The sequence below is a fragment of the Daphnia pulicaria genome, chromosome 1, assembly GCF_021234035.1.
Source record: "Daphnia pulicaria isolate SC F1-1A chromosome 1, SC_F0-13Bv2, whole genome shotgun sequence".
In the NCBI taxonomy this organism is placed as follows: Eukaryota; Metazoa; Arthropoda; class Branchiopoda; order Diplostraca; family Daphniidae; genus Daphnia; species Daphnia pulicaria.
This window is the reverse complement of record NC_060913.1, coordinates 20,763,462-20,781,847: the sequence shown is the minus strand read 5'-3', so window position 1 is coordinate 20,781,847 and position 18,386 is coordinate 20,763,462. Positions and strand designations below refer to the sequence as shown.

The following is an 18,386-nucleotide window of genomic DNA, read 5'->3' as shown; positions in this document are numbered from 1 at the left end:
TTACTCCTTTGTTCTTATTCCATGATCTTTGAAAATACATGCCCGCATCTGCTTCTCCACGCTACGTTGCCAGATAAAACGGCTAAATAAAACAGGCCCCGAAGAGCCCTATAGGAAAAGATAATAGAGGCACGCTGTCGACACAGATAAAGACCACTGGATGATTCTCTCCAAAAGAGAATTAACATGGCCAACTGTCGCCAACATTCTTGCTACCCTTCCTCCGATTTCTCCAATCTTGGACTACTTGTCCTGCCCTCTAGTGTTCGTTTTCATATCTACACTCTGCTTAATTCTATTCAATTGCAATGATTCAATTGATTTCTCTGCTTTTTCAATTGGCAAACGTCAAAATTAAATACAATATGAATTCTTAATAAAAATTTTCATGAAAAAATTACCTAGGACTTTTAAACGCCGGCAAAGAATTTTACCAAAACAGAAGGAAAACAATCTTCGTCTGCAAAACCCTTCGTAGCCTCGGTGCAGTACAGTACTTTATCCGCTAGAGGCACTACAAGCACTCCAAGAACTCGGGGCAGTAGGGATAGGGCTAAAAGGATAGCACATAATCAACCAGTCGTCTTTATCTATGCTGTCGAATTCGGCCATAAGGCTTCGTCCCAGCTTCTTTTTTTTTTTTTAAGTTGAGAAAAAGGGTGAGATCACCCCCCCTCCCCCTATATTATTCGAATGAGACTAATGAAGTTCAATTCTGCTAGAAAGACGCTGCAACAGGTTTTGGTCGTTTTCATATGGAATCACCCTCTTGGTTAAAAGGGGCTGGATGTTAAATTGACAAATTTTTATTGGATGTATCTATCTGAAAAGGTACGCTCAAATTATAGCTAGTAATTTTCGCAACAAAGTATTGTTATGATTCGGGTTTTTTCTGTGAAATGTAGATACGACGTCAGTATTTCAAAGAAAGAAATGTCTTCCCGTCGTGGGAAGAGAAAGTAGAAGGAGAAGAAAGGGGATTGCGAGGCAGAGAGAGACGAGTAGGGAAGAGGAATAGTCGGGAATAGTTTCCCAATTTGGGGGCTTGTGGCTCGTTACGATGTGGCGCGTAACAGTATTGTCACGTAGCTATGGTATACAGGTCACAGTATGGTAACCTATCCTAACCAAACCTATAACCTATCCTAACATTTTCACCTTGCGGCTTGCGCGCGCTCGCGCATTCTAGTAGGACCATAAATGTAAAATGTTACCTCCTGAATCCTTGCCTGTGAGTCTGTTTGGAATGGAACCTATGTTCCGTTTGGTGTTGGGCTCTGTCTCTCTTACAGTATTATTATTACTTGCACTTTTTTAAGAATGTTTGTCATCTCATCATTTTAATTGTAATCAGTTAATTAATTTTTAATGGATAAGATAAGAAAAACCCCATTTTTTGGTAATGTGGTTGGTTAACGAACAAGAACAGTTCTTTTTTAGTTTTTCCGTTAATCCAAAGGTGTATACACACACACAAGAACCTTGCTAATACACCTAAAACTTACAAATAAAAGAAACAGTCGTTGAACATTTAACTATTTATTAATTTTCTAAAGATGTACAGTTGGTGATGCAACAAAAGTGACTGAAGTATGAGTGAGTCACTCCCGTTGGTTTTATGATGCGAGGTCTAACCACTTCGCTAGTTACTTTAAAGGCCAGGTAGAGCAGAAGGGCAGCAAAGTACTTTGATGCCAGTCAAACATCTTTCTCCATCCCCAGTTGTGCTTGTGTCACGAACAACATGACCCTTTACGTTGCAACCTCCATCGCAAAATGGAGATGTTCCTTTCCAAACGCATCCATCACCTAAATAATTAGTTAAGCAGATTGAATTTTAATAATTCAAATAATAACCAAATTTCATAAGAAAATCATTGTAAAGGCTTCATTGGCCATTGGCCCCCCTAACCTAACCTAACCTAAAATCACTAGATCCCCTAGCGACAGGTACCAAGAGCTATGAATTCTCTATTAACACCCGGATCATTTTCATTTAAAATAATAAAAACTTATAATACTAATTTTTACATACGTGAATTAAAAACCTGGGCTACTTTATCTGTAACGGAAAAAGAGATTTTGTTATTAGTTGTTAAAAACTATAGTATAGAAATTAAAGATTTTTTAAAATGATTACCTAAGGTACTTTGAATATCAGATTGCGGTTTTGCAGCAATCAATACAGCCAAGGACAATACGGTGAAAAAGAAAACCTAAAACAACACATAAAGAAATAAAGTTTAAAATGTTTGTGTTTTACAAAACAGAGCATGGCAGCTGCCGTTATTCCTACCGCGAAACGCGTGAAATGCATGATCAAAGCGTTGTATATGTTATTCGACTGCGCTCAACAAAGACAAGATGTATACTGATGCCAAACTGCGCAGGTTCCACGGCTTTTGTAGTTTTTCCTACGTGAGAGAATCACCATATTTAGAAAAAGAAGGCCAACAACCAACCAAGGTATAGTTGTTATAATAAGCCCGCCGTATGTTCTAAATACATTTTTCGGGGAGAGGCTATCAGATGAAGGTTGCTTGTAGTTAGCTGTAAATTCAAGGCAATGAATCTAGATACGCTTCCCTGTAAAGTTTCTAAACCTTGACAATTTATGTCATCTTCGTTTATTATGTCGATTCTACTTCTATTTACGTTTATGAAAATTCAACATTTTATCATTCATGCCACCTTTTTTTCTAAAGGTTGCGCGATATAGGCCTGTAATAATGTGTGACTCAAATTTGAAATGTTTTTGCTGAATAAAACAAAGTCTGCAACAGGTCGTAATAAAAATCTTAAACAAGAATACGACGCCCGACGACGCCCATTTCAAAGGTAGGAACTAGGAAGACATGATTAAACTTTTTAAATTGTTAAAAGAATTCGCATATCAACTTCTCTACATATAAAGCATATAGGCCAGAAATGGAATCCAAAAGCTTATTCACTATTTTCTACAGATTTTAAATTAATATGGAATTTTGTTTTTATTGTCCTGGCCTTCTTTTATGCAAACGCCATAGTAACCATAAGAAATGTGAGCACCTCTTGCGTGACCATCCTCCAGGCATAAGCTATTCCAAGGTCACAATGCGAGATTATTATTTGTCTTTACAGTTCCAAGGTAATGAAATTTATTATTATTACGCTGCCGTGTCTCACCACAAACATTTTCGTTGAGGACCAGAGAAAAGGTGTTGAGGACGTTGAGTATTTGTGCGTATTTGTGTCTGGGTGACAATCAATCGCTGACTCATGTTCAAGGCCAACTCGATTGCAAGTACGTTTTTTTCTAAATATTAATTATAAAAATTTCAAGGTAAAAAACAAGTTTCATTAAATTAAATTTATTCCGGAAAATTCCATAAAAAAACGCGCAATGCATCATTGAAAATCCAGCGTATTTTTCGTGATTTCAGAAGAAGGAACAACCCGTAAGAATGAAGGAAAACCCAGGTTGAGCAATAGGGAAAAAAAAAACTTGATTGTTCAGCTGCACAATTCAAATTAGGACGTGAATTCCAGAAAAGGTTTTTTGGTATACTAGGGAAAACCCAATGATTTTATAAAATATTTAAAAAACTCCTTGATTTGATCAGAAATGAACTTTCGTGGATTTTTATTACTCAAACATTGATGATGGGCCTAATTTACCTAGAAACGAATTACCAAAAATTCTGAGGTTATACTATCGAGATGAGTCACGCTGTATACTAGCTTGAATTCCCAAACGTGTTTTTAAGTTGTTTTTGTTTTTCGAGCGAAATCATACATTAAAAAATATTTTATTGCGAATGACTATTATTTCGAAATATTCCCCCGGGCACGCACTTATTTATCATAGCCATGCCATCTAGTGAATTTTTTAAGATGTATAGCAGAGTAGCAGACGACAGGTATCGAACAGAATGCAATGAAATGAATAAGCAAGATTTATTTCGTGGTTTTTTTTATTAGTGTTTATCATCTTCACCCAGCAGATAGATTACCTAATCGAAATCTACTCTTCGTGATTTTCATTTTACTGTTGTTCAAAATGGACTTTTCTGAATCATCACCACAAGTTTTATCCATCCAAAGTCATGTCGTGGCTGGTTATGTCGGTAACAAAAGTGCCGTCTTTCCCCTAAATGTAAGTAAATTAGTATTAGATACTTCATCTTTCAGTGGGAACAAGCAGCATTTTGTTATCTTGCATAATACTGGTATTCAGTGCATTTTAGAGTTGACCTACATTTTAAGTTTTACGATGCAGGTTCTAGGCTTTGAAGTTCATTCCATTAATTCTGTGGAGTTTTCGAATCATACTGGTTACGGAAAGTGGAAAGGTCATGTGTTAAATGCCAAAGAATTAGGTAAGATTAATACTATATACATCAGTTAAGTTATCATTCTCTGAATAATTTTTAACTTGACAGCTGAATTGATGTCTGGATTGCAGATCAATGACTTAGACAACTTCAGCCATTTGTTGACAGGATATGTGGGTTCTGCATCATTCTTAGAACAAGTATATGAGAATGTCAAACAGCTCAAAGAAAAGAATCCTAAGCTTGTATATGGTATGAAATGTGCAATTAAATTGCAACAAAATTTAAACTTTGTAAACAAACTTACAAAATATTTTTCAAAAAATTCTACCAATAAAATATCTTGCTTTTCATTTTAGTTTGTGATCCTGTCATGGGTGACAATGGTCAAATGTATGTTCCTAAAGAACTTCTCGAAATTTATCGTGATAAACTAATTCCATTAGCAGATATAATCACACCAAATCAGTTTGAAGTTGAGTGAGTAAATTAGCCCTCATTATCTAAACCAACATTTTGATTTTAAAAAAACTTTGTAATAGACTTCTAACTGGAAAGACTATTACCAATGAAGCTGATGCTATTGAATGCATGGAAATGTTACATCAAATGGGAGTTAAAGTTGTGATTATCTCAAGCTCAGTACTTGGTCCCAATGGAACTCTAACAGCTTTTGGAAGCACTAGTAAATATGACGTTTATTTTCATCTATCAAAGGATTGTGTACGTTTTTCGTTAGGTTAGTAATCCACATATCTACTATTTTCATTCAGAAGGAGCAGATTCCACTGAAGTTTGGAAGCTGGACATTCCACGCCTACCTCATCTATTTACTGGAACTGGAGATTTATTTAGTGTAAGAATTCAGCTTTTGTATACTTTTGATGCACTACTATTGCATTGGCTCACTATATTCGTGTGGAATCTAGGCTTTGCTTCTAGCCTGGTTACATATCAGCGGCGGAAATTTATCGCTAGCCATGGCCAACAGTCTCGGCAGTTTGCAAGGTGTCTTGCATCGAACGTCAGCTTATGCCGAAGAGCAGGTCAAACAAGGGAAACCCTACGGTCCCAAATTACTGGAACTTCGACTGATTCAAAGTAAAGAAGACATCGAAAAACCACCCCAAACCTTCAAAGCTATCCGTCTGACATGAGGGAAAACGACTGCTGTCATCTTAGTGCACAAGTGATGCAGCGACGATGGGGAAAACACGAAGGAGGACCAATAGCGACAATAATTTTGTCTAAGTCACAATATGTCAGGAGACATGTATATGATGTAGTATTATATTAGTTCCGTAGACTATGAATGAAAAACTCGACATAGATATTATTTTACGTAGTGTTATATTTTTGCTGGAGCTGTCTTGTTTATTGTCTGTCTTGTACAATCTTGGCGTTGCTGTTTTCCAAGTAAAAATAATAAATACAGTTGGATAAATACATTAGACTTCAATACTGACATTTTTAAGACAAATTATGTAAATGGATAGGATGAAGGTTATTGGTGATTAGGCAAGGGTGATAACATGATTAGAAATACCTAACTGATATAATTAATAATTTGATTGCAATAAAAGTGGGTTTATGATTTCCAGTATACCATTATTTCATCCTGCCTTTTAAAGTTACATGTTACCAATTCTTAAAAAAGACAAAACATCATTAAAAGGCTGAATCAAAGTGAACGGAAGGAAAGTTAGCTACTGCCTATCCGTTGCCCATTATTAATAAATGGTATCCAACCTCTTGCTGTTCATCAATCATGTCTTTCATAATGGAGTTCGAAAAAGTCAAGATTTTCATGTTCTCTGGAGCGTTTCCCACTATAATCGACTGGTAGACGGTCTTTCGTGGAGGGAGGCGCCATTAAAATACCAACCGTTTTGAAGATTATCAGCTATAACAGGTAGCGACACATCATCATTAGGCTTTTTACTCATTCCCAAGAGAATGCTCCTCCTTTCAAAGCTCTTTCGCGGGATCCAAGTTTCCATCTTGCCCTCAAATGTGGATTTCCTCTTCGTCGAGTTTCAGTTATTCTCCAAAGTCCAGTTGGATCGGAAGCAATATTCTGGTCGCGATCTACTCGATTTACATTCACAACACACGAATTGGGCATTTCCACATACGTTCAAGTCGTTGCGTCGAAAGGTACATTATTGATTAACTGCGAGAGTGTCATTTTACTGATTCTAGAAAAGGGTGAATTACCAGACCAAAAATCTATAGTGGGTCAATACCACTTATTTAACTACTTGTTTTAACACACAAACTCACTACTTTCTTTAAATTGCATAATTTACGATAAGTTCAAATTCTTATATTCGGTTCCTTATTTGTATTAAATATAGTCCTTGTAAACATACGAACTCATTAATCCATTCCAAAAACGAATCGGCTAAAAAATTGTCTTAGTTTTACATCGGTCTTTTGATGTATTGATTTTCTCCATCTTGGTCCCATTTATTTCGGAAAAGTAGGTACTAACATTTGTTTCAATAAAATTCTTCGCATTTATATCCAGAATTTACTTGAATATTATTATTAAGAGCAACTGACTAATGTTACAAGATTACATATCAAACGGGAATTGTTTTTTCTTGTGCAACCCTCACGTTACTCGATCCATATTAGCTACTGTATTATTTATCCTCCTACTTTTTTATACTGTTAAATGTCAAGCTTCTCCTATACTTCTCTACTACGTAGACTAGAAGTCAAACATCGCCATTTCACTACATAAATTTTTTAAAAAGCTATGACGGTTGCGGATTATAGGGAAAACGCATTCAAATTTCAAAGACACCCAGTATTATTGATACGTTGTTTCTAGGCGATTTCATCCACCCAACAGAGGCAATAATAATAACAACAACCAAAAAATTGAAAATTCAAATGCCAAATCTACTTCTGTACTTCAATCGATAAGACTACAGTAATTTGATATCCGCGTATAGGAATTTCAGTCAAAAATATATGCGCAGCTGTATATACAGTATAGCCGGGGATATATTGGTGTTGACTCTGGTATAATGTGATACACATCGGATGAAATGTAGGAAAACGGCGCAGGGCTGGAAGTGCGCAAGCGTCTCTTGTGAGCTTTTGACGGAGCCAGTTTCCATCAAGTCGAGATGACAAGTGCTCAGCTTTATAGCTCCAGCAGCAGCGTTGAGAAATTGCGAAGTTGTGACATTTGTGATCGTCAAGATCCGTGAAGGCCCGCAGGAATAATGACCTGCTGAACTTGTCTTTTGGCACTTCATAACTTATAGGTAATAATATGGATGACAAACGATTGCCGCTAGTTGCTGCTGCCAACGGGAATTTTGATAATGCACCGACCATGGTCACACGAGCTGCCCTGACACTCTGGTATATATATTCCCACAATCTTAACTTCTTATATCAATTGAATTTATCTGGTGTGTGTACACTGTCTCTAATTTGCACTATACCCCAATTGGCCCATTTGAACTCGTCTGCTGCTACCTGATGGCAACTCGTTTTTATATTAGGTGCCAATACTACTTAGAAGGGGGTTGGGGTTGGGTAGTGCTGGGCGCCAGCGTCGTTTCGACGATGCTAACATTCGGTTGCCAATGGACGATCGTCGATTACTTGTCTCGCACTCCCGCCGTCGTCTGCAACTCGTCCGCCGTTCAAAAAGGTAAGTTGGCGCCATTTTTGCTACTATCTCAGACCTCCTGTCAAGGGTCAAACGGCTCGTAAAGGAAAATAAGGCCTAGAGGCCTACATAGTAGACCACCTAACTCGCAACGGTCGACGCAAAACCCACATAAAAAAGGTGCGCAAGTGAGCATCGTGCATCTCCACAACCGCCGTTCGGAAAAATCGAAAAAAATGTGTCCTCTTTTGAATGACGAAACATTTCCATTTTGACACACGTTGATCGCAGCGTGACACGTCACGCCACGAATATTGAAATCCGGCTTAGCTATCAGATTTTCGGGAAAAAATACTTTTCGTTCAGCGAGAGCCAAAACTTTCCAGGTTTCACTGAGCATACATACAACATACCCCGCAAAGACTATCGGGCGATGTAAATACATACATCAGTTTTGCGCGCGTCTCTGCATAAAGTCACATGCCAAACCAAAACCTGCAGCATCGGAAATTGGAATTGCTAATATGCCCAGTGCTGGCGTCTCTGTTCTTTTTTTCCCAAACAATGCTTTTTGTTCCGTATACAGTGTATATGTATACATTATATACATCTTGTTTTGTTATGTGTGTCGTACGCAGACGTCGAAGCAACTCTAGACGAGCTCTCATTTTATTTTTTTCCCCGGAACGTTTTTTGGTTATATAAGATTCATTCGGTTGGAAACGTGCTGATCGCTAAGCTAACCCCTCAAAAAAGCCAATGCAATTTTCGCGTTGGCGTTCACATCCGAGTGGGCGCTGCTTTAGCTTATAATTCGGTTACGTATATACCGGTACATATTGCGCACGCTCCCATCTGATTACGGTCGGATATGAGTCGATGGCACCGTTTTTCTATAGACGTGCATGCGCGACTGATTGGCACACACTATAGGCAAGTGCCTTGATTTGATCTCCACGTTCCTACAGAATAACAAAAAAACAAACAAGGAAAATGGAAAGTAATTTATGCTTTATTTGTTTCCATGCCAACATTTCTACGGAATAATGCAGCCGACGCTGAGCGAGAGCGCAAAAGTTGTTCGGGTGTAGGATATATGCGTGCGATTGACGCAGTGGCATCATTCGAACGCGGTACACGCATTGTGTAGCAGCAAGACCTCAATAACCAGTGTGCACTCGACGTTCTAAGTCAACAAAGTTCTATAGGACGTTTAAACTCGTGTGAGAAAAAGATCGGAAATGTTGGGCACGTCGCTTTGGCGGCTTATAGCATGACCCCCCATCCGACACAGACGAGAGAGAGAATAATAGTAAGTCGCTGCATTGAGAAGCAGAGAGAGAGTCTATATAAACCGGTACGTACACGGAAAAAAGAAAAAAGGAAAAAATTTCCCATCGTTTTGCCCACCAACTAGATATGAAGGAGTTCCGCGTTCTGAAAATAAATGTGTCTCCTGCCTCATTGGGTATGCGTCCAGGATCACGACAAGTCGTGATGTTACCCAGTACACCCCCCTCCCATCTACCACCAAAGAAAAAAAAGAGCCATGACAAAAGGCACACAGAGTTTCAGGATAGTTTTGGGACTGACGGCTGCTGGCGTGCGACTGGCGTTCAAAACTGCCATGAGAAAAAGAGATCCCGCACTTGGAGCTGCAGCGCCACGCCCACCGAGAAGAAGAAGACATTGAGAGGTGTCACGATATTCGACTGCGGTAATTTACAGATGTCGAGTGAAACTATGCGTCCGGAGGAGGAAGTTCTATGAGTTTAGTGGGCCACAAGGGGGGAATGACGGACGGACGGTCGGCCAGTGATGATAATACATCAGGCTTGTTAGCGCTGTGTTGCCCTCGGAATGTCTATAGATACGACTTACGAGAGAGAGCAGCTAGAGAGACTCCCTCCAGCATTCAAACAATTGCAATAACAACCTCAGCAGCAGCATTCTCTGGCGCTGCTGTTGTATATTTTTAAAAACGCTATCCCGCGACAAATTTACGATGCTGATGTAATATTCTTTCTCGGTTGCTTTGGCAAAGCTTTGTTTTCCTCCCAAACAGCGTTCTCTCTCTGTCGATATCCTTGCTGTCGCTCTTTAAATCACACGGCATTTTTGCATACATGTGTATACATAACATGTAAACGTGTGGTTATTACATATTGGAAATCGCATCCTGTTCGACATCCCCAAAGGTCAAAATGACGAGTCGTTCGACCTTCAATGCTATTCAACCTTAATAATAATATGTTATACCTTTATATTTTAGCTATTAAGCGTGTGGATAAATGTGAGTTACATAGTGCTACACTATAGCCTCGTCAATGTTATGATATTAAGTTTCTCTTGATTTTATTTAATTCTTAAATTATACTAGGGTCGTGAATGATATTCCACCTGGAAATGTTTGTCAGGTGGGCAGTTGAACTGAGCGAGTTCAGCATATACGTTTTAAAAAAATACGAAGAAATAGAGAATAATGTCAATACTTAATCGTGAATTATTCCTGTGTGTCGTCAAGGAAAAAGAGCATTAGGCCATTAGCATCTGCCCTTTTTTCTCCGCTCCGTTCACTAACCTAACTGGATTTGCGTGAATATTCAATGATTCGGTTATCGCAGAGGCTGCCGATATGAATACTAATCATTTGAATACCATTATATATATTTGTTTATCGACATTCTTTCTCTCTACCACACACACATGTTCTGGGCTCCCGTCTTATTATACCGGTCTTATATAACTTTGGTCGCCTCACGAACCTCAATTCACGCGACAGATGTTCGCTAGCTGCCGGCCTGCCGCTGCTGCCTGCCGTCTCATACACAGACGATAAAGAAATGCATAGCCAACCGATTAACTATAGTCTCGATTTTGTCTTTTACAAATGGATGACACCGTTATATTGCGTATAGACACAAGACAGGAGAGAGAGAGAGAAGCAGCCACCGATCGGTGCTGCTGGTCCATCTCGAAGTCACCGTGAAAGGGGTTCCACCAGAATAGGCAGCAGCAGGTCTCTCTTATATACACTCGTGTCGTGGTTTTCCTAAATTATTATTATTCGCCGGCCTTTGTTATAGGGCTGGCAAATGCCGCCTTTGCATTTGCATTGCCGTTTAATCTTGCCCCAACATTGATATCAGATCATAGTGTGTGTGTTGGAATGCAATGCTCATCCCTATAGACATTGCTATAGCGGTCTTTTTTTAGCCCTATTCGGGTCATCGCCGATGGACAATCGCTGCTATTCTTTTCTCTTCTTCTTCGGATATCGACAACCTTCCATTCAGCTAAAAGATTTTGAAAAAAATGTTTTAAAAATCAAATAATCTTCTTCATTTCCTCGTTTGTCCCGGCGATTGACTGGGCAGCTAAGCTTTCGTCAGCGGTGTCCATATTAGTTGAAGTCATATCTCGAGAGAGCGCGCTCTTAATGAAAGTACACGCTCCTAATATATTCACGCACCCATCAAGAAAATGAAACGAAAAAAGAAAAGAAAAAGAAAAAGTGTAGAAATAAACATTTTGTTTTCTTTCTTCCAGCACACGAGCAACTTTCTATCTCTTATCTGAAAACTGCTGTCGCCCCCCTCGTCCTATATTTTATTTCGTGAATTTCTTCGTCTGAATAAATTCTTCTTCAGTGTGATGCTTGTGAAATCGCACGTACATGTTGTCATCGACACCCTGCTGGCTTTTTCCTGGCGGGTGTTGACGTCACCTCCTCACCGGCCAGATCGCGGCCCGTTGGCTCGGCACACGACCAGAGATTGGCCGCTGCTGGACGCGACGAGATTGAAAACACAAGAGCCAGCAGCATTGTTTCATCTACCATTTAACATCGCCTTAAATATTCTCTTTTTTGGGGAAAAAAAAACCCCCAACGGAATAACAACAATCGCAGATGGATGCGGACGATTGGGATCTATTCCGCAAGTTGATGGATTACCGTGGGTTTTGCGCCGCAACGTGTGGGTTGCACGACCTGTCTACCCCCCCTATTTTCCATTCGTCATTTTTCTGGGGAATATATAGAATCGAGAAAAAAAAGCTCCGAATAGTTGAGCTCTGGACTCGGTCTACTCAACGGGCGGCTGATAAAAGGTATAAATATACTTATACTTTTAGTACATCTATAGCAATATGAAAAGGAGAAGGAGGAAAGAAATTGCTGGGCATCATGATGTATGATGGACCGCCTCCGCCGCGACCTAACTATCATCATGATGGATCTCTCTCGGAAGCTTGTTCGTTAAATTGGCAATAGGTTTTTGCTTTTCTTTCCCTTTTTATTTCTAGACCCATCATCATTTGACGAGAAAGTCAATATGCACCATGTCTAGATCAGCCGGCCAACGCGAGAGGTTCATCTGCTATTTTTGGGGGGTTCCAGGTTCACCAAACTTTCGACTGAACAAATAAGGCAGGAAAAAATACATCAATTCCCCCCTCTGCGAGATTATTGACAGGGCGACAAACTGGGTGGCCAGCAGCAGCGATGGACACAGTGTATCACAGTCGAGATGGCAGCAGCAACCAACCCGAACGCCCCTTGAATAACAATCAAATACTTGGAAATAAAAAAAGAAAAAAGGAGAATCAATATGTGTTCTTATCAATCAAAGTCGCAACAACAACAAGAGAAAAGGAGTTGCCCTTGCTGTGCGCTCAGCGCGCGTTGCGTGGTCCTGTTATTTCAACAGCCCGTTTTGTCTATTTATTCTCCCGTTACACAAACTCTTAGAGCTGCTTTTTGCCAGGCGAGTTATATAGACCTCTCGGCTCGCTAGATCAACTCTCCAATGGATGGTTGAATTCTCTCAAAACAAATGAATCACACGCGTTTGTTTGCTGCATTTCTTAGTTGGCACTTGACTGTATAGTCATGCTGGTCGTCAATCGCACGCCGAGCGGGAGAAGAATTCGACTTTCAACATCTCTGCTGGCGCTGCTATAGCTGCTGGGTCGTAAAAAAAAAAGTTCAAAAATATATTATAAGTGCTGATGTATGTCTCCTATAGTTCGATAGTGCTGTTTGCCCTCCTTTGTCTAATCTGATCTCTTGTAACTGGCTGCGCGAAATTCCCCTTTTCTCGACTCGAATTATTCACGCGCGTTTTGGCTTATAATCGCTGATAGTGTGTATATATATATATAGAAATTCCGCTTGGAAAGTGCCGAATTTGGTCTTACCACATTCCTGATTGATCCTGAAATTTCTATTCTGGGTTTTAGAAAAATTTAAAATACGTAACCACGACTTGCTATACATTTTGGCAATCTGCGATGGTGATGCAAGACGAATCAAACGCCATAAAAAGATAAGCAACATATGCTATCACCATCGAGTGTTTCTATCTTCAGCTGCCTCGTATATTTCACGCGTGAAAGCTTTCACGGACGGGAGTAAAAAAAAAAAAAAAGGAAAAGAAAATAACCGGGCTTGTAGCGCAACTGACAATATCGCATGATATATTGCTGGCAGAGTCAAGAGAGGGCACCGGGTCCGGACAAGTAACAAGCGTAACAAAACCAGCAGAAATTTAAATATCTATTCAAAAAAGCTAACTTACTGTGCAATAAAAAAAAAAGACATAGTGTCCGTGTCCGGCGGACTATGAACATATTCCGGAACATTCAAAACTGTATAAATCTGAAGATATGATTACATTTAAGTCTGCTGTTTGTCGTCACATGGATTGCTGGTTGCTGGTCGTTTTCATTTTAACGAACAATCTCAAATATCTCGAGCAGGAGTTTCTTTCGCGCGCGCGACTCTTTCTCTACTACTATTATATGAACTATTACACCGGGAGGACTTTTTACGACACAACAGTTAAATACCGACGCGCGTAGTTCGAAAAAAAAAAGAAAAAAAACCTTGGCCGTTGGCCTTTTTGTTCGTCGATTTTTACGATCGCTCCAGATTGGTGGCTGGCGATTGGATGCGTGACAATTTCGGCTTCTTCCGCCATTATTTCGTCTCCAGTCCAGGATTCGACTATATATATTTCTTTTGTTCTGTATTCCCCATTTTTTTTTACTTTTGATCTTCTGAATCTTCCTGCTCTTTTTTTATGATTTGTCGCTCATTTCAATATCCCGACAAGAGAATACACAAGCAATGAAAAGGGGGAAAAAGTGAATGACGATAGGAAGCGAAAGGGTGACACTGTTATATGCTGTACGTATTCGATGGATTATTGCAGATATTAAACGGCGTGACCTGCTGCGGCTGTCCTCGTTCCGATTCACGACTTCTGACTTTGCTCCCAGCGGTACATCAATCAGTGTCTAGCTGCTCTTTTTTCCCCCCTCTCCCAAGGCTTTTTGTATTTTTTCCATTTCTGTGTCTGTGGTTCAACTTATTCGACTGAATCCTCTCAACTGTTTGATGGTGGTCATATACATCAGCAGGTAGTGATTGGGCTAAACGGGGCTTTTAGACTCGAGATTGTACAGCATTTTAGACACACATGTAAAATATAATATCTACACACAACAGTAGCCATTGTGATTATACGTGTAACTGCTGCGTGTTTTTCTAGTTGTTTTTGGTTTGTTTAACTCTTGCGAGTTACTACACCCAATATACTCTCAGACAGGAGGAGAGAAGAAAATCAGAGCGGACACGACGACAAACGCGTGTCATGTAAGAAACTCTTGTTTCTGCCTTTTTAAACAAAAAGGGGAAGCAGTTGATGGACGGTGGTGTCGTGAAACTGTCGCTCAACTGGAAATGACACCTCCACTTGACGAGCTGTCGTGTGTGTCTGCAACAACAAATCAAGTCATCCAGCTCTCACGTACACAAGACACAACGGTCGAAAAGAAAAACCAAGAATGTCAGTTCAGACTTTTAGTGATGGGGGTCTGGAATAAACAACACGGCTGGCCAGTTGTTTTGCTACTTGGCTTTGTGAAACACGACGCTGTCGGTTTGGTTCTCAAATTCAAAATCGGTTTTACCTGCTTCTAGCTGGTGAGTTGGTGGTGAGCTCCTGCATGCAAACGAGCCATCGAAAATAGATCACGACGTTGACAGTGACGTTTGGTTTTTCGGCTATCTGCGAATATATTTAGAGTCAACAAGCCAAACTAGATAATACTATACGTAATCGGAAAAATGTTTAGAAAAAATCCTGTTTTCCCATTTTATTACGCCATCACCCCTAGAGGCGCTGAGGACTCCTTCTGGCGTTATTATATATTGCGTATATATAATAGTCTAGAAGGTCAATAAAAAGTTCACACAGATGTCAAGTGTTGCGTCATTTGTATCGTAATCAGCACTGCTGCGATCACGACACTTCTGCTCGCTTTCTTTCTTTACCTTTTCTAGAAAAATCGTTCGTCTTTTATTTTTTTGAAGGTTTCTCGCGCCAGCTTCATAGTTATAGACCACCGCCGACGAAGGCTTTTTATAAGTGCCGCCGTTTTTGGGAGGTTCCACATTTCTCAGAATCGATGGGGCCAGGAAAAAAGAAAATCAAAAGAAAAAATATGTCAACTTAGAGAAAACCCTTTATAAAATATATACACAGCGGTATATGTGTGCTGTGCACCCAATTGAGAGCTGTAAGGGTTTACAGCAGCCACACCCTTTTCAGTCCCGCTATGTAACACCCGGTGGACCGGTCGTTATTGGCATCAGCATTTGTGATTTTGAGCGATCGATATTTGAACTGATTAAGCGAGACATTATCAGATGGGGATAATAATCAAAATATCTAATGGCAGGTAAATTATAACAAGGTTAGATGTTGTTATACAAAAGACTTTTGGGTTGTGCGATCGATACAAATATTATAGGAGAGAGAAGCCGCCAAAAAGAACAGCTCCGGGATTGTTCTCCACTCGACTTGACACATTTGATATTCTTTTTTATAAGGGGAAAAAAAAAGAAAAGAAAAGCTTTGCGTGATTTATGTCATAAAGCACTCTTAAAAGGGCGCGCGCTTCGGTTATATAATTCGCCGCTCGGGCGATATGGTGTAGATATGTGTGTGAGTGCCATCTTCAGTCCTACTCCTCTCTCATCCAGACGGAATAAAATATAGAATAGAATCTCATATTCCGGTCCAAAGTGGAACTTTTCGGCCTTTTATTTCATTTTTTGGGGGGTCTAAGTTTTTGAAAAGAGATGGGCGGTTGATTTACAACTGTCGGTCTGATTCATCCAGCGCCCAGCTCTAGCTGCGCCTTCTGCGTTGGTGCTGACAGTCTGATGTCTCTGCTCTCTTCACAACAACTTACGGAAGACAAACCCCCTGGAAGAAAGAAGAAAAACGCACATTCCCGTGATTCCCTTGCGCGGCTCTGATTCCGAACGAGCCGCCGAGCCTGGCCCATAATCGCGCCCCAGTGCCCCAATGTCTCTATACAAGAGAGACTGAAAACGGCGTCTATAATCTATAGAGATGAGTCTATGGGTCGAAAAGAGAAAGAAAGAAATAAAAAAAAGAAAGAAAGAAGAAGAAAATGGGCAGCTAGAGCAACAGCCTCGGCGGCAGCCAAAGGAGAACTCGGTGGGATGTGGATAGCCAAGTGCTTCGGAACAGACCGAAATAAACATAAAACACACACACACACACACACGCCCACAAATAGCGAAAGGCGCCCACATGCAACAGAAACTCGCCAGTTTTATTGTAATAGAAAAAAGTCAAAAAAAATCTCCTGACCGACGACCTGACCCGACCAGAAGACGCGACGTAGTGCAATTCAAGCCAATCAAATAAATTCCCAGAAAAGAATGTCTAGAAATAATCAAAATAAATCATTCAGCCCGCAGATATATAAATACATATATATAGCTGGGACGATCATCACATCGGTTAGAAATTTTGGGTTTCTTATTGTGTGGCCCTGCTGCAGGGCGGGGTGAAATTGTTTGTTATTTTTTTAAAGCTATATACACCCAAAAGACTTGATGGCTTTTCTTTATTTTTTCTTCTTTTCAGACATCCCTTTTATGTTTTGTGTTTGTGTTTTCGGGAGGTTGATGAAAATGAATTTCCATTTGTTATCCTATTCTCGATTTGGGATTTGAGGTTTGTTTTTCCAGGTATACCAGTTTGTCCGGTTTTATTTGTTGCTTTTTCCATTTCGTGGTCGTCGAAATTGTTTAGCAATCGAACGTGCCCGCGCTAAGAATTCGAACAAACTCAAAAAACGACGAATTTAGAATAGAAACTATACTATATACACACAGACACAATGTGTGTATTTTATATATATATATGTACGTGCACACATTCCGACTATAAGCAACACTCACGCAACCCACAAAACCCCCCCACAAAACGAGTGATGGAAAGACAAACAGAGCTGGATGGGTGGGCCGGCCAGCCAGCCAGCAGCACCGCCGTGTGTTTTTCCATTTAAAAACAAAAAGTGAGCGCCGCTGTAAAACTACATCAGCTAAGAAAATAGCTGCAAAATGTCCTCCTCTCGCTAAAAAAAACGAAGTATTAGTAGTAGAAGAAGAAGACCCCTTTTTTTCCAATCTGCTGGTATTTGTGTGCACACGCATCACGGAGATGAGGTGTTGTTTGTGCCGGGCTTCATGCTGCACGCGCGCTATACGCAATAATGGCGTCACAACTATATATAAGACTTTCTCTTCAACAGTTGCTTAACCTCATTCTGCCACTTTTTCCTCCTATACCCATTTTTCGTCGTGTTATAAAGGAGGAGTATCTGAAGGATTTTTCAGAAATCAAATATACCTATAGCCATTTTTCTATTTCTATTTGATTCTTTTCTTCCATCTCCAAAAGGCGGACGGGTGTCGGGTGAGAATATAACGAATAAGGCTCACTAACTATTGCTTATTCCACTTGCCAACTGCTGCTGGTGTCGAGGACTTTGGTCTCTCTGGGGGCGAGTAGAGTCTCGCAGCGCAGTCGGGTGACGGACTGCGCAGTTAGGAGCGCTACTAACGTAACTTCCCAGCAAGGGCAGCGATTTGCTGCCCGCGCGAAGTTGTTGACACCCAGCAACGGCCATCACGATGCAATGCCTTTCTATCAATTCTATACCCAGCAGCCAGGCCACCACCGCCACCCTATACACACACGCAGCACACACACACTGTTGTTTGTTACTGTGTACAGGCCAACATATTATTTTCAAGGGAAAAACAGGCCAGCAGCACCAGCAGCTCTCACGTCCTCCGCCGACTGCGTGCGAACGCTGGCATCGATTTTTCTTGCGCGACTCGTAGCGTCTAATTTTTCACGTCCGACGACCAACGATTTATCTTGTCGGGCCCCACACTATACTACTACCGGTACTACAAGTTCCAGCAGCTCGCGCGCATATCCCGCCACAGCAGCTCATATCAAAAGCGACTTTGGGAAACTTGTTTGATACGCGCTGCATTAGCCACACTCTCTATCATTGATATTATAACGCTATAGTATGTAGTA

The 18,386-nt window shown here is 40.4% G+C and overlaps 2 protein-coding genes and 1 long non-coding RNA gene across 3 annotated transcripts in view; all 3 read left to right on the top strand.

Moving 5' to 3' along the window:
• Window positions 1–565: 565 nt before the first annotated feature.
• LOC124320783 lies at window positions 566–1,403 on the top strand. Its single transcript, XR_006914034.1, has 3 exons — window positions 566–659; window positions 723–831; window positions 906–1,403. It is a non-coding gene; the product is annotated as an uncharacterized LOC124320783 (long non-coding RNA).
• A 2,492-nt stretch (window positions 1,404–3,895) lies between these two features.
• On the top strand, window positions 3,896–5,761 carry LOC124320191 (pyridoxal kinase-like). Its single transcript, XM_046782876.1, has 7 exons — window positions 3,896–4,135; window positions 4,259–4,358; window positions 4,422–4,565; window positions 4,673–4,793; window positions 4,856–4,998; window positions 5,087–5,169; window positions 5,243–5,761. Exons 1-7 carry the CDS (start codon window positions 4,040–4,042, stop codon window positions 5,468–5,470), a joined length of 915 nt encoding a protein of 304 aa, XP_046638832.1. The 5' UTR covers window positions 3,896–4,039; the 3' UTR covers window positions 5,471–5,761.
• Window positions 5,762–6,392: 631 nt separating this feature from the next.
• The window catches only part of LOC124320189 (monocarboxylate transporter 2-like), a 56,304-nt gene continuing 44,310 nt past the window's right edge, over window positions 6,393–18,386 (top strand). Inside the window, exons 1-3 of the mRNA XM_046782875.1 lie at window positions 6,393–6,470; window positions 7,595–7,694; window positions 7,838–7,989. Of these exons, the coding sequence (XP_046638831.1) occupies window positions 7,603–7,694; window positions 7,838–7,989 (244 nt within the window). The 5' untranslated portion in view covers window positions 6,393–6,470; window positions 7,595–7,602. The remainder of the gene's footprint in view (window positions 6,471–7,594; window positions 7,695–7,837; window positions 7,990–18,386) is intronic.